This window comes from Aulonocara sp. 'chitande type north' Nkhata Bay, linkage group LG8 (assembly GCF_057382095.1).
Source record: "Aulonocara sp. 'chitande type north' Nkhata Bay isolate Kocher_YH1m ecotype deep benthic linkage group LG8, A_spYH_male_GT1.1, whole genome shotgun sequence".
NCBI lineage: Eukaryota > Metazoa > Chordata > Actinopteri > Cichliformes > Cichlidae > Aulonocara > Aulonocara sp. 'chitande type north' Nkhata Bay.
In genome coordinates, this window is record NC_141351.1 from 22677901 (window position 1) to 22693797 (window position 15897).

The 15897-nt window shown below is 43.3% G+C and overlaps 1 protein-coding gene across 7 annotated transcripts in view; it reads right to left on the minus strand.

Moving 5' to 3' along the window:
- The window catches only part of skap1 (src kinase associated phosphoprotein 1), a 47243-nt gene that overhangs the window by 9168 nt on the left and 22178 nt on the right, over positions 1-15897 (minus strand). For 6 of the 7 annotated variants that reach the window (XM_086304332.1, XM_086304327.1, XM_086304333.1 and 3 more), the window contains 5 exons: positions 14521-14584; positions 12909-13097; positions 7910-7963; positions 7697-7806; positions 239-341 (listed from right to left, as the gene is read on the minus strand). In XM_086304332.1, coding sequence (XP_086160458.1) covers positions 249-341; positions 7697-7806; positions 7910-7963; positions 12909-13097; positions 14521-14584 — 510 coding nt within the window. In that variant the 3' untranslated portion in view covers positions 239-248. Of the gene's footprint in view, positions 1-230; positions 342-7696; positions 7807-7909; positions 7964-12908; positions 13098-14520; positions 14585-15897 lie in introns of all 7 variants that reach the window. The other variant, XM_086304331.1, reaches the window with a different exon arrangement.

The window sequence follows — 15897 nt, forward strand, 5'->3', positions numbered from 1 at the left end:
TAGGACAACTGACGCTGTAATCATGCCTCTGTTGCATATATTTATCCTCGCCCATTGCCCATTGCAGCACTCGGATTGCTTTGTGCAGTACTTCTTCCAGCCAGCAGATGCCATAAATGGCAGGTCAACGACTGCATATACCTCAGTGGCAATCTGGATGAGTACCAGGGGGACCGTTTCTGTGTATTAGGCCACAGTAATGGTCCATAATGCTGATGATAAGAGAGTACCTCGGTACCTGTTGGAGCTCAGAGGATGTAGGCAGGCTGCAGGAAGTCCTTGGGGACGATGCCCACGGTGCCGTTTAGCTCGCCGACCCACCACCCGTGAATGTTGTACTCCTGGGCCCCAAAAAAAAAGAAGAAACAGAGCGGTGAGGCTCAAAGGGCGTCTAGGAACAGGTAAACAAAGCGGGATCAGGCATAAAACCTGCACTTTGATACTGATACTGATTTGACACACCACTGAACACAAGAGGAGACATTTGAATTATTTTAACACAGAAACCCAGAGAAAAACTATCAGGTTACAAATGCTTAAAGTCAACTCTGGCGCAGGAAATCCAGGCGAGCGTGGTCCCGTCCACAAAGAGCCATGCGCAACACTCCTAATGGACACTTTTGGTGTATTAGCCTCCAGGGTTTTCATTAAAAAATGAGGCAAACGGTAAACAAGGCTATCGAGACAGCGAGTGTCTACAATAAAACAGCTTTTTTTAACCGCTCCAAAGCCATCGCCACAGCTGGCCCGTTTCCCCAGACTAATTATAACGAGGGTTCATTTCTGTACTGTGATTAAAAAAACAACACAAAAAAGACGGATTATTTCACGCGCATGTTCAGAGGAAATATAAATGCTGGTTGAAGGTGACCGATTAAATCCACTGTGCCTCAAAAAAAATCCCATAAACACCAGTTTTTTTCATTACTTATGATTACAGCTTTTATTTACAATTAGGACAGTTCAGAAGCATAATAATGGGGATTTAAAAAAACCCTGAAACAAGCTAAGAACAAACAATAAATATCGATCTGGAGGATGTATTGTGACTGAAAACCATATGAGTCTGTGCAGATAAGAAACCCCAGAAATGTTGATTTTTCATCTGCTGAACTGAAAGAAAACATCCTAGAAGAAAAACCCTAAAAATATAATGTAGACAAATTTATTTGAGGCTAAAATTTGGCTTTAAAAATTAATAAATAGAGGTTGAACATATGCTTTGGTTATCATGGAGGAAATCTACTAGAATCTCTATGAAAACAGGGATTTTTTTGTGTGTGTTTATTTGTAGCTGAAAGAATCGCAGTTAACTCTAAGCCGAATCAAATGTAAGTAAGTTAATTGATATACACTTATACAGGGAACACAGCAGTTTGCACTGCTTCCAGACCTGTACATTGAAATAATGAAGCTGCTTATTTAATCTGCTTCAAGCATTTAACGAACATGACTGAACCGCTGCATGATGATCTGATCACAGCAGCCGGGCTATGAGTAGATCTGTACTGGATCAATATTTGGAAAGCGATCGGCTTGGCAGTGGGGGCACAAGCCACCCTGCTGGAGCAGAAACCCCAGTGCCACTCATCTCTCCTCTTTTTCAGACCCGACGCGATTGTGCGGACAGTTTATCACACACGTGCAGACACATATGTAAAATAAATTGGTGGGTTTTTTCCGCTGAGTGCATGCCTCAGATTCAGGTTCTGGTTCACGCGCACTCTGTTGACATGATGAAAAGCATCGTGTAGGAGGTTTAGCCGATCATCCGGACCTGACACCTCTCTGCAGCCAGAGGAATGAGGCCTGCAGCTAATGAGCGGTGTTTGGACAGCGAGGATGGATGAACCGCTTAGACGGTAATAAACCACAAGGCTCAAGTGTTCTAACAGCACAAACAGGTACCCACAATAAGCAGATTGTCCACCCAGGCCTCATCGTTTTCCCCCTGCAAACCTCTCTGACAGCTCTGACTGGGATGCTCCAGTGTGCTTGGCTCTCTGACAAACTGACAGTTCGCTGTGTCTGAGCTCATAATGAAGGGGAAAGTTAGGGCCGAAATGGCCTTTTTATGCTCCCCATAAGACCGTGCAGGGAAAAGCCCGGTTGCGGAAAGCTGGCTCCGGTTCCCATTCGGAGAACGTGAGGAGAGGAGGAGGAGAGGGCAGACAGACGGACGGTGGGGGGAGGCATCGGAGAGAGGGAGCGAAACAGTTTTTCTCTCCCTTGGGGGCGTCGCAGCACTATTCCACCAACCGTAGTGACAGAGAGTTTTATTTATCTCCGCGGCCCATCTGTGCAGTCGGTCTCAAATTCTCCCTGAGAAAGGTCTTTTGGATTATCAGCGTCGCCATTTTAATACAACTGCTACATCACGGAGTGGGTGCCAATGGCGGTAGAAGTCTGTCAGGCGTGCAGAGTCCATCTTCCTCACACTTGAAATGGGTTCATCCAGAGTACACCTGCTGTAATAGGGACATTCCAAAAGGCTTGCAGACTAAATTATCCAAATGACAAAAACTAGGCTCCTCAATGCCCCCACTCCCCACCCTTCTGTTTGTTTTCCTCTGGTTTTTTTGGCTTTCAGGCCGTGAAACTCACAAACGGGGCACAGATAAACGTTTGGGCTCGGGACTAAAATGGAAGATGTTCCCTGTGAGGGGGAAAAATAAGGTTTCCCTGAGGGGTCTGACTTCTGGGAAACGTGTGCTGAGGTGACACGTATCCGAGGCTGTGTTTGCTGCAACCTGGGCGCAAATTGAAAGGGGAGGAGAGGTGGTGGTGGTGGTGGGGGGCAAACAGCGCCGTGTCGTGGCGGCTGCGGCACGCTGACTCGCTGACCTCCCGGTGACTCCTCCACCAAGAGGAGAGGTGGGGTGGCGGTGGGGGAGAACGGGTGTGGGCGGGGCTGGCACTGAGAGTGGGTTGCCATGACAACACCTGCAGTGTACCGGCGCAATCGTTTATTTACCACTCAGGGGGCTGGCTAATGGTGGCATTCTGATAGGCCCATCGCTCACGGCTCCCCGACCCGCAGGACAGATTGACAGCTACCCCGAGCCTCGAAGCGGGGAGAAGGTGAGTCGAGGTTGGCTGGATGTGGCGACCGAGAGAGACAGACAGAGGGCGGTGGGCGAAGGCAGGTGTCGTGTCACGCCACCATTATCCGCCTAAACAAAACACATCTTCAATATTCGTGTCAGGTAAGAAAAAAATCACCTTTTTCACGTGTAAAAATCTGCACGGATCCTGACCACATGTTTTCCTCACACACATGAAACACACACACACACACACACACTCGTGCAATCCCAAATGCATACAAACTAGGGGGAGTGCTAATAAGCCTGACACATGAGGCATCTTTCCTCGGCCACCAGCTGACTGAGGCAGGCCTTGGGCATGATGGAGCGCAGGAAGTCTCTCATTGCCCTGCCGCTGAACCCGCCGCCTGGGTGTTACAATCTCTCCCTCCCTCCCTCCTTCCCCATTTCCAACCCCCTCCTCCACCTCCTCTTTTTCCTCTCTTCCACGTCTCTCCTGTAGCAACCTTTCCGCCTGCATCCTCTCTGTTTTTATTCCCCGCTCTCCTCCACATGCACTGCAGCTCTCTGCAGTTCTTCCATCACTGCTGACCCTAATAAAAAAACATGGACACCTCAGCCAGGCACAAGCACACCATCTGTAACCTGTTATCAGGTTAGCAAGCCCTCCTCGCCGCTCACACAGGTACACTTCACAACTGATAACACCTGAAACTTCAGGGTAGAAGGATCTTCTCTTTATTTTGATGGGGTGGGGAGGTCGAAATCTACTCGGAAACACGGATGATAACTCGGCTTAACCAGAGATGGAAATGGCTACTTGGTGTCCATTTTTTTCCAAGTGGGCTTTTAATTAAATCAGCGAATTGGCTTCAAATTGGAAACATGACAGAGCATGAGAACGTTTGAAAATATCTCAGGGACGATGAGATTTAATAAAAAGAAAACCTACTCGCTCCTTTCTAATGCACGCCTGGGATTACAGATAGCTCCTTAACTTAATAGCAATTTAAAGTGGATTTGTGTATGCCACTGAGTGTCTGTAATGATGGCTGTTTACGCCGCCCCTCATTTATAATAATTAAGCAGAATGGATTGGGGGGTGGGCTGCTCGGACGCTGTTCTGGGCTATTGGCTTGGGCTGAATAATGACCTACTGTAGTTGACCGGGGGATGACCGCTGCCTCCTGCATGACCCCAAACCCCAGACTCACCCCCTGCTACTTTGGGTGGTAAATAGGATGTCTCTGCCTGTCTATAGCGTCTTGGTGTCTATGGCCACAATAGCAGCTAGGGGTCTTTAAATGGCTGTGTGACAGCGAAAAGGAGAAAGAGAGAGGGGGGGCGGTGGACAGGGTTCACACAAAAGAATAAAGGGATCCCCTCCTCTTTGTCTCCCTGGCTTGACTTTTCCCATCTGATTATTTGACCACTTTTCCTTTTCTTCACTTGCTTTCAGTTGGTGTGGCCTGCACGCAGAGGGCCAAAAGAGAACATGAAGGCAACATGACGAAAAACTGTCCCGGCTAGCAAGGACACAACATGGAATATATAATTTAAATTGTGAATATCCGAGTTTGAGTTTTACGCAATTATACCCCTCAACAAGTACATCTATAAGGACGTAAATCAGCTTTCAGTGGTTGTAAAAGTTTTCATTAAAAAAAAGCGATTAAAAACCACCACAAGGTGTCAGTGGTGTCCACGTTCTCATTGTCTCTAACAAGCTGAACACTTTGGCCAAATGTGCAGTGACGCTTTTCTTTGGGAGCCGCACCGGATTGGCTGGCCGGCCGCCCTCTCTCTGGATTTTGGTTGGACGGGATGGAGGAAGAGAGGTGGTGGTGGCGGCGGCAGCAGCAGCAGCAGGGGCAGCACTTGCCAGAGTTTTAAGGACCCTGGATGGGTTTGTGCCATAAATCTCTTCCCACTCCATCCCGCCGTTCTCCATGAGTGCCTGTGGGAATACAGGAATGTGACAGCTGACCTGTAGAGCCCACGTCTTTTGATTGTGGATCCATAAATTAGAGGGCAAGAATGCACCTTATGGCTTTAGAGACAAAGCACTACAGGTACTACATGTGTCAGCGGGAAGTGGAACAATAAATTTAACACATTTTAAATCCTACTACAAATAATATCCCTTTGCATGACGCCGGCGAGGCGATGATGCCGTTACAGCGCTCCTGATGTGGCTGAAACATCTTTGCAATTTAAATCTAAAATTGGAGAGTGTGATACTGCAAAAAAAAAAAAGAACTGCGCTCACCCATATTTGTCATCACACACTAAAATGCCAGCGTAAAGCCATAATGTGCATCAGAAAAATGCAAGCTCTCAGAAATGAAATGCCAGAGCAAAAAAAAAAAAAAAAATCACATGATGGATTTCAGCGTGCGTTTCTACCTCATGTTTCAGCGGGCTGAGCATCGGCGGAGGGCAGAGTTAGGCATCGCTGAAACCAGGCGGCACGGTCTGCGAGATTAATTCTGTTGAACTAATGGGATTCATATGAGTTGTGAGGTTTCTAATTTATTTACTTTGTCAGTGATACACACACACACAGAGCAACACACAAGAGGGAGGAAAAACACAAATACAGTAAAAATGCTCCCACTTTACAGTAAGTGAGAGATCAATAATGATGGATGAGGGCCTTTTATACAATCGGCATGTTCTCCTCAGTTCACAGCCATATGACACCACGCCTGTGGCTATCCCATTCTGCACTTCAGCAGTCAATCACATCGCAGCTTTAAAAATAACAGTTTGTTAGCACCATTGATTTAGCACTTAGAGTGTGTCCTTATTACCTTGTAATTATGGTCAGTGTTGACATAACAGCACAGACAACCAGGCCTCCCACCCTCTGAGAGAATTTATGGGCCCTGGTTTTATTACGGCCATTTCGTGTGCCTGGGTCCCCCGTTAAGCGACGGGCTTGAGTTCTAGCCAAGGGCCCGTATTTCACTCATCGAGGTCAGGGTCCTTAGGAATTCCCCCCGTAAAACTGAATGCTGCTGGGGGTCTGCGTGTACATACAGAAGGCACAGGGAAGCCCTCCCCGAGGGCTCATTAAAATGAATAGGCGATTACAGGCTATAATCCAAATAATGCTATTCATGAGGTGAATGTGATGCTATTAGGACGCAGAATGGGACACGGGTGGAGTCGTGTCGTCACAGTAAACCAAACATTCGGAAGTCGTGCGGGCATCACCTTTAAATAATTTACAATGCTCGCTTGAAGTCTATTAGGAGGCAGTTAGGGCGCTCTCTCGTGGTCTGTCACCTTGTTATGACTCCAGCGTCCAGTTTGACAAAACAAGAGTAATCTCTGTCATTAAGATTGTGAGATACAACAGCAAACTCCTGCCTCCAACCTGGACTTAGTTTGCCTTTAAGGTCTTTGGCGAGGCAGTAATCTGATGCATACAGTGAAAAGTAATAACGGCGAGTGGGGCCGAGGCCATCTGAGGCGGATCTGAAGCCCAGAGCCAGGACCCCTTTGTCTCCCCGAGTACAGTGCTTTTGTCATCGCTGTGAAAAATTGATGTGGCTGTTTTGACATTTCCCCCTATCAAGCAGCACACGCAGACAGACGAGCCTGGCATCTCATTAATCTGCCACTGCCAAAAGAACTGCAATTATAAGTCCATCTTCTGCGAGGGGCATTTTTCACCTGTGCTTTATCTGTTGTTATAAAGAGGAGGCTCACATTCCTTCAACACAAGCTGACACAATTCATACATCAAAATCCAAAACCCTGACCTCTTTGAAAGGATTGTTGCACTGAAACTGTTGTTAACCAAAAAAGGACAAATACTCAAAATTCACCACAATCTACTGGTGATTAAAGATGCAAGAAATCATGACACTAAATACATAATTTCCTCATCTCTAAGCTCATAATTACTTACAAAAGAAAAAAAAAAGAGTTCCTTCTTCCTGCCTCTCCTCTTCAGATAATTTAGTCTAAACACACAACATGATGATTCAATTTGAACCCAACCAATAGCAACAGTGTGGAGACAAGTCCCTGCACGCAGCAGAGTAAAAGTACCCAAATTACAAGCCATCGATTTCCAGTAGGATGTCTTTTTCCTGGTAGATACTCCGCATGTAACTACACGATGGCCATAAAACACAAGGAAATAGATTGAAGGAAAAGAGCTGAGATGCAGGATGGCTTCACCTGCAGTTTCACGTCAGACAGAAAAGGAAGAGCCTCGCATGGCTGCCTACTCAATTAACCCCTGTGATAGAGGCGCCGTAATGAACAACAGCACCATTACGCAGCACCCGAATGGCACTTCACCCTAGTGGCCCGCGAACAGACAGCACCGCTGTTGGTGCTGCACCAAGATGCTAACGGACAAATCTAGATGCTGGAGATATCAGCATGTTCAGAAAGTAAATGAGGACGAGGTGATTACTGGAGTTGATGTTGTTTAACCCTTAAATAATTGCACGTTTTACACAACTGCATCCTATCCTAAACTACTGTAATTGGTCCAGTAATTATATCTACGAGTCAAGCGTGCAATCGGGGACGGATTTCCATTAGGGACGATCGAGGGGAAAAACAAAGAGTTGTGAAAAAAGCCTAAATAAGCCCTCGGATTATTTTGTGTTGATGGCGATGCTGACCTTGCTGATGATGTAGATGAGATCTCCTCTCTCGAAGGTCAGTTCGTCTGACTCATCGCCCTGGCAATCCCACAAACCCTGGTAGTAGTTGGAATAATCTGAGGACCAAACTGAAAGGAAGCACAGGGAACACATTTAAATAGAAGAAAGCAGGACGTAGATGCAGGGAAACTTTAGGCTGGAATAAATAAGTTACTAGACGGAGGCGGAAACCTTGTTTGCTGCTCTTCTCGTCGCTCTCATCACCTGGATTTCCAAGTTCTTCGTCTAAACAAACAAAAAAGGAAGAACAAGAATATTTATCACAGGTGTAGAAGTAGGATTACTCATAATCACAATTACTTTGGTCAATGCTCAAATCATGATTTAATCATCAAAGAAGAAACTTGTCTTTTTAACCCTCACGTAACAAAAATATGACATTATTTTTTAGTGTATATTATACCTGTATGGCTTCCTTTACCTATGAAAGACATTTTACAAATTGAATGTAATTAATTGTGTTTTATAAGATTTTATTTTGCTGAAAGAAGTTCAGAGATTGCAGTTCCACCTACTCTTCATGTCACGTTTAGATGGGATCTAATTATCAGTAATAATCAGGTAATAGTGTCATATTAACAAAAGCTATATGTGGCTGTATTAGTCTGTATGTAACAAAGTATGTATGTGACATTTGTCTGGTTTGGATGGGATCTATTAGCTGAAACACACACTGTCCTAATATCCCTGAAAGGCTGTCCACATGCATGTCTGCACTGGCTGGTCAAACCCCAAGTACTCCAGGTTATCTCTGAATCTTGTTCTAGGCCATTAGCCGTGGAAAACATGACAGTGCAGGGGAAAGTTACACTAAAATCAAAGCTTATAATATTAAAAATCACCAGAACAGAAACTTCCATTAAAAAATTACTGTAAATAATTAATAGCAGGAGAGGTAGATTAACAGAATTACAGTAGCAAACATTTTAAATGAATAAAACATCACAACAGTGCATTAAAATACATGACTGACCCCACCTCAGCCACTTGAATTTTAACTTCAACCAAAAACTAAATAAATTAATGCAAAACTGAACCAAGTCTTTGCAGAGGCAGATGTGCTGAAAGGCAAAACCAAAGAATCCGTGTTAAACATTTTATATTGCTCATCTTGTTTTATTAATTGCTTGAAGCCAAAATTGATATTTAAATTAAAAATTCGACAAAGTGTGCAGCCCTATCCAGAACCTAAATATTTTAATATCAGTGTCTAAAAGAAATACATTTAATTTTTAATAATAATAAAAGGCATTACCTGCTGGTGGCCTGACTTTAACAACTATAGTTTATAAATAATTTATATTTGTCCCACGTGTTAACGAGAAATGAACAGCAAAGAAATTATGATAGAGCCAGACAAACAGAAAAATTAATAAACTGGATCATTTGCAAATCCCTGATGAATCTCAGCATGACACAAGCTGTTAATTCTTCTTTAACTAGGATGAACTCTGGCGTGAGGATCAGCCTATTAAACCGCAGGCGGGAAATGTTAAAGAAGAAGAGTTTTTTTTAAGCCACGCGGAGGCGGACATGTCATTGACTGCGGGGCGTGGCACCCGGTGGTCTGAGAGGTGACACGGTGATATGCCTGCCCTCTGTCTCCCACATCCATCCTCCACACAAACCAGCTGACAGCAACGCCACAACCCAGCAACACTATCCACCTTCCAGCACAGGCTGCACCTCTGCTTCCAGGAAGAGCAGGAAACACGAACCACACACACACATGCACACACATACACAAACAGACACACACCATGTGTCCAGCTTGAATGTAAAAAGTTTAGTTTATGTATACATGAGGGATGCCTTTGTCTTTCCCCGTTGCTTTCTTTCTTCAAACAGATAATCACAGCTTTCTTAAAAAAAAATAATAATAATAAATTTAAAAAAGTACAAACTGCGGCACTTTGTTCCTACACCAAATGATCCAAAAGATAAAAAAATGAGATTTTAAATGTGCTCGCAGCGGGTCCAAACATTTGTTTGGTGCTCTTCGACTGCGAGCATCGTTCCATCGAGAGGCCACCGCTATGGGCCAACGGTTTCTATATCAAAGTGATTTAATTTTCCAGTCAATAAAATCAGTCATCAGCATCAGAGCCAATACCAGCCGCTGCTCTGCATTCTGCCTGCAACTGAGTTTTGCTGCGACAAAACTGACATCGCCTAAAAATGGATGCTGCAGTCACGGATGTCATTTTGCAAGTTTGCAAACTTCACTGCCGTCAGCACTCGAAACACATCAGAAGGAAACTATCAAATAAGACATTGTGAGACTTCCTTTGCATTCCAATTTAAGAACACGAGTGGAGGTCCCTTTTAAAACTTCATCGGTAGTACCATGTTACGACACCGGTGACAGCTGGGAGCCTGGTGGCTCAGCGGTTAGCACTAACAGGGCTTTCTCCAGGAGCGCCTTTTCTCTCCTGCCCTACAGGAGACAGTTTATCCTCTCCACCCAGGACACTCTCACAGGACGTTCTTCCTCTCTCTTCCTGGTTAAAGTCACTAAAAGGTTACTAATCTATTGTAACTATTTTAGGGTCTTTACCTTGCAATGTGAACCACCTCGAGGCAACTGTTGTGGTGATTTGGCGCTATATAAATAGAATAGAATAGAATTAAAATAATCAGCTAGCATAGCAATCATAAAACATTAAAAAAACTGAGGTTACTACTACAGCAAGCATGCGAGTATATCTAGGCAAAACTTGTCAAGTCTCTTGTCAGGTCTGCACAGACAAGTCTGAAGAGCCTACAGATCCAAAAGCTGCCTCTGAATAAACATTTTAAGAATTAGATTACAAAACTGGAGCTGAAACGTGTTCAGACCTCTTTCCTTTCTTTCCTGCTGCTAACATTAGCACCACGAAAACCGGCTGGTGGTTACATGTTGCTCAGGTTGAGTGGTTATACATCAGTTTATTCGGTCGCAGACGGCATTTTCTAAACCAAAGTGCAGCAGAACAGCGCTGGTTTTATGTCGTTTAATAACTTTCATCACACAAAAGGAGAACCATGCCTCCATCTGCTGGAGCTGCAGCCCCGGCCATATTAGAACAAATAACGTGACTAGAAATGAATAAAATTGTATATTTTTTAGAATCATCTCTGGCTTTTTTGCTTTTATTAGGCAGTAAGAGATGACAGGAAGGTGGGCAGACAGTATCGAACCCGAGCGCATCGATGAGTATGGCGCACGAGGAATGCATGCCACCAAGGTTAATTCAGTTGGATTCAGTTTTATTTATGTAGCTGCCTCAAGGTGCTTTATCTTGTAAGGTAAAGAGCCTACAATAATACTAAAGCAAGTGACCCATGAATAATCAGTACAACCCACAAGTGTTTCCATATCATAGTAATATCAGTAATAATCAGGTAATAGCATATTAACAAAAGCTACATCTAGCTGTATTAGTCTGTATGTAACAAAGGGTAAAGCATGGATTAATCAAATATTACATTTAATATACAAGACTGGTAACAAAACTGGATCATTAAATTATTATTAAGCCATCCTTAAATGTGTTTCCTTATTATTACATTCAGGAAGGAGGTTGTGAGATTGTTTCTGTTTGTTCTGTTTGTTTGTTTTTAGTAGGACTACTTGGAGAGGATTTGAGGTGGGTCTTTGCTCAACTGAGAAATTATGAAGTTAATGATTAACTTCTAGAGTCAGTGGGAATCCAGATTTGGATGTGGTTGTAAAGAAAATGGAAATTTGGGGCCATGCCCTCACAAATGCATCCAACGTCAGAAACTAATCCAGATACAGATCTTTCTGGATGCAGGGACTTAATTCATGCCATTATGCAGAGGCAGTTTTCACCCTCCTTTTGTTTTTGCCTGCTTTTATCCCGAAATATAGATTTCAGTTTCATATTATCTGTTGATGATACCAAGCTAGGTTATTACTGTGGTTTTACCGTAATTTTTATCACTCTTAACCCTCTATCATGTTATTTCTAAGCTGTAATGTTTTGTTGTTCTGTTTTAGATAGTTGCTTTAATTTACTATTAAACAGCACTATTTTTAAATCATACACAGCTTTCACAAGTGTCACAATAATTTGTTTATTTTAAGGTCAGGGGGAAAAAAACCTAAAAGTAAACGTGTGCTATATGAAGACATTTTTTACTAATTACAAATGGAATAAATGCTTCTATTTGCAGAGATAGAAAGGTTCCTAAATGCAAACATGGCAGCTGATCAGTGAAAATTACTCCCAAATTGAATTATTGAACAGTCTGTAATCACTGTGTAAAAGCCGAGCAGAGGGAGGTGCAGCATGACTGATAAGCGAAGGGGTGAGAAAGTGAACGAAAGAGCCCGTCATTCGATATGCCATCTGTGGTCAGGGTCGGTACCTCTTCCCAGATGGCTCTGAACGCCGGCGTGACAGTTTGAAGACTGATTCCCCTCTCACCAGTGATTTTGGCAAAGGTAATGTACTCACTGAGTGAAACTGAATCTTGATGTATCTTATCTAATAGAACGAGTGATGGACGACGGCCCTGAGAAGATCGGATCACCCCCTTTTGTCCTTCTTGGGATCTTGTAGCCATGGGACTGTCTCTCACACACACACTCACACACACACACAGTCATGGGGTCTCGTCGGTCAAACTCTAATTTCTATTAAAGATGTGACATTAAGAGCTTCAGATCTATTTTAAGCTCTGCGAGATGCAGTTTTTACTTCCTTTCATCTAAATTGCTGTTGCCAGGCAATTTTAGCCAAAACTCTTGCTTAGTGGATTGAACTGTGGGCCATTTGTTGCCTGGCAACATTAGCTAATTGGACGGTCTATGACGGAGCGAAACTAGCCAGCTCTCGCTGATTTCAACAACATAACTTGTTCAGAGAGATAAGGAGGGAGCAGATTTGGAGTAGGTGTAAGTGAATCTTCCTCTTCCTGTCCTGCAGCAGCCACCCCGGTGCTGACAAGCTTATTAGTGTTGCTTGATTTAAAATGAGCGATCAGTCTGGAGGAACCTGGCAACACAAATTTCGCAGCAGGGAAAGATGGCAGATATTTCATGTTGCAAAAATCCCCCAGGGTTTGAGCGTCTGTCTGACTGAGTATCATGAGGGGTTGTGTGTGTGCGTCACTTCTCTGTTTATTTATCTGCGCAAGTGTGTGTCCAACCACATCCTCATACCTGGCAGCTCCTCGTAGATATCTTCTTCCTCGTCATCCTCCTCCTCTATCTCCTGTCCTCTGCCTACTCCTCCTCCCCGGGAGGCCAGGGTCGGCCGAGTTGGGGTTTCGTTGGCCACCCCCTCGATGTCATCGTAGGTATCCTCGTCCTCCTCCTCGTCATCGACGGGGATGAAGTTGGAGCTGAGATCTACGAGGGAAGGGGAAACAATGTGATAGAAAGTGTTAGCGTCACAGCGTGGCACAAAAGACAGAGACATGCATTAAGGGCTAAAGTAAGAGAAATGTCCGCCACGTCCTCGCTGCACAACGGGGCCGAGACACGTGCCAAACAGCAGCGGTGACAAACACTGGTGCCCCCGAAACATGCTGCAAACCGTTATCATGCTCATTAGCTGTTAGCCTTTATATTGTTTTCAACTAAGCAATAAATTATTGTTAAAACGCCAGAGAAAAAAAGCGGTTATAATTTCCATTTTGTCTGACAGCTCAGACCTAGAGGAAAAGGATAAAACACAAAGGGGAAAGCACATTTGAAAGGTCAGATCTAGCAGATGTTAATAAGTTATCGGTTGTTGTTGATTTTCACTTTATAATTTTCCACAATCCAATAAGAAGCCTCTCCCTCTCACATCATCCCTGTGGTTCCTGCTTACCATCTGTTTATCATATTCATTCTGGGTCGTCCTACAGATGAAGACGCATCCCATCTAACTGCATCTTTTGTTGCATCTCATACGCCCCCTCTCTCTCTCTTTCTCTGTCCTTGCATTTAAGGCAAAACGTTCTGGAAAGCGTGCCGATGCACTCAGATGAATTTGAAGGTGAAGAGGATAAATAATCATTTGCATGCTCTGTTTTTTTTGTAGTAAAAAAAAAAGGCGTGGGGGGTGGGAGGAAGTAAGACAAACTGCCGAGTGTCCGTTACTTCCCGCAAATCAGTGGCCCGGCCCGAGCCCATTTTAGCGTAGACGAGGCACGACTGCTCGCTCAGATGGAGGAGCTGTCTCATTGCAGGCGACTGGCCATTGCAACACAGGGTATCAGGTCCTCTGCCGTACACCAGCAGCCAAGCAGAAATCAATGTCACTGGAGGATAACCAGAACATCTACCAATCAATTTCCTGTAAGTTGGAATTCGGTAGGAGGGTTAGGGGAGGAGTGGAGGAGAACCAGAGCTACACGATGGTGCACATGACATGGTGGGTGACATGTCGAATGAGGTGATTCAGGACTCTTGTGTTCAGCTGTGTAGTTAGTGATGGATGGGGCGGTTTTCGTATGAGTCAGAGATGACAAAGAACTCCCTTGCACTTCTGACCTTTCTGCCCCTCGAAAACACAAGAAAACTTTAGTACAAAAGAACATTTTTTAGAACATTTATACTGCTTTAACTGTATTTTCCACTTAACCTATGTGACTTTTAAAAAGCCAAGTCAATTTTATTTATATATAACAATATATATTTGTCTTAAGAATGGGCTATCATTGAACAGTGCAGAGAGAAAGGAGGAAAACAAGGCAGGGAGTGGTTTTCCATAATGAGTCATATGCAATAAGTCAGAAAAAGTAAAATAAAGAAAAAAGAAAAAGAGAGAGAGAAGCTGGCTTACCTCTAAGTACAAAATTGATTTGGTCCACCCATTCTCTGGCCTCTTGAGGGCTGCTGGCAGTGAACTGGAAGGAGAGAGCGGCGATAATAATACTGTGATTATAATTTAAACGTGCATTTATGTGCCTGGATTTTTATTCATTTTTATTTCTAGCCATATAAGAGGAGAGAAAAAGAAAGAACAGATATTGCTCTTTTTAAAATAGCTGTGAAATGTTAAAAAAAATATCTGAATCTAACTAAAAATTAAATGACTTGGAAAACAAAAACGCATTCCACGTGTACATTTATCAAACTACATCTTTAGTTTATAAATGTCACAAAAAACACATTCAACCCAAACACAGACTGAAAACCAGGCTGAAGCTGGGGCGACATTCTTCAATTCAAACTTAGAAACTTAGAGGTCTGTACGATAATAAGAGGTTAAAAAAAACTAAATAGTTTAAATCTTCAAATAAGAAAACGTAAGACTTTAAAGACAGACTAGACACAAGGAGAGAAGGGTAATAAGAAACAGGTAATCAGACACTAACGAGAGCAGGAAAAAGAACAAAGGAAGGAAGTAAAACTACAGAAAATCACCTGAATATCTAACCTTCAAAATAAAACAGGAAATAAACTGAAAGAGATGTAGAGATGATGAGACCGATGGGAATATAGGAGGCAGAAGAAGGAAAATCAAGACCCGAGGATTACAATAAAAACCTAATAAACAGAACCAGGGATACAACAATAAAAAAGCAAAAAAAAGCAAAATTGTATTAGTCTAGATAATCTGATAATGTTTGAGGCAGCTGTGACTTTGATGGTGGAGTGGGATGCCCAATAATTACAGGGTCAGCAGCTCGATACCTGCCCTCATGGGTCTCACCGATTGTTTTAGTGGTCTTAGTGTGCGTGAGAGGATGAATGTCAACCTTTTATAGGCACAGACAATGTGACGCACAGTGACATTTTACAGGAGAAAAATAAACTTTTCAGAAGTTTGTGGGGGACTAAGTATGCTCTGACGATATCATTTCAGTAAAATGTATTTTTACTGCAGTTTAGTTTTAATTCAGAGACCAAATATGTTTAAGCACCCTTTTACAATCCCCAAAAGTCTCGATAAAGTGCCAAAAGAATGAATCCTAAGACCCAGAAATTACATTAACATTTTGCTCTTCAAGTTTCCTGAACTCAAAAGTCAATGGGGTCTTTTAAACAGGTTACATGATGGTTGATGGTTAGATGGTTAAAACCAGCTGGTTTGGCCATGTGCAGAGGAGGAGTGGATATCCTGGACAAAGGATGGTGGTGACATAAAGCTTTATTTAAGCTTATTTATATAAGCTTTTTCTTTCCCACTGAAATTCTGAAATAATCCAAAAAACTA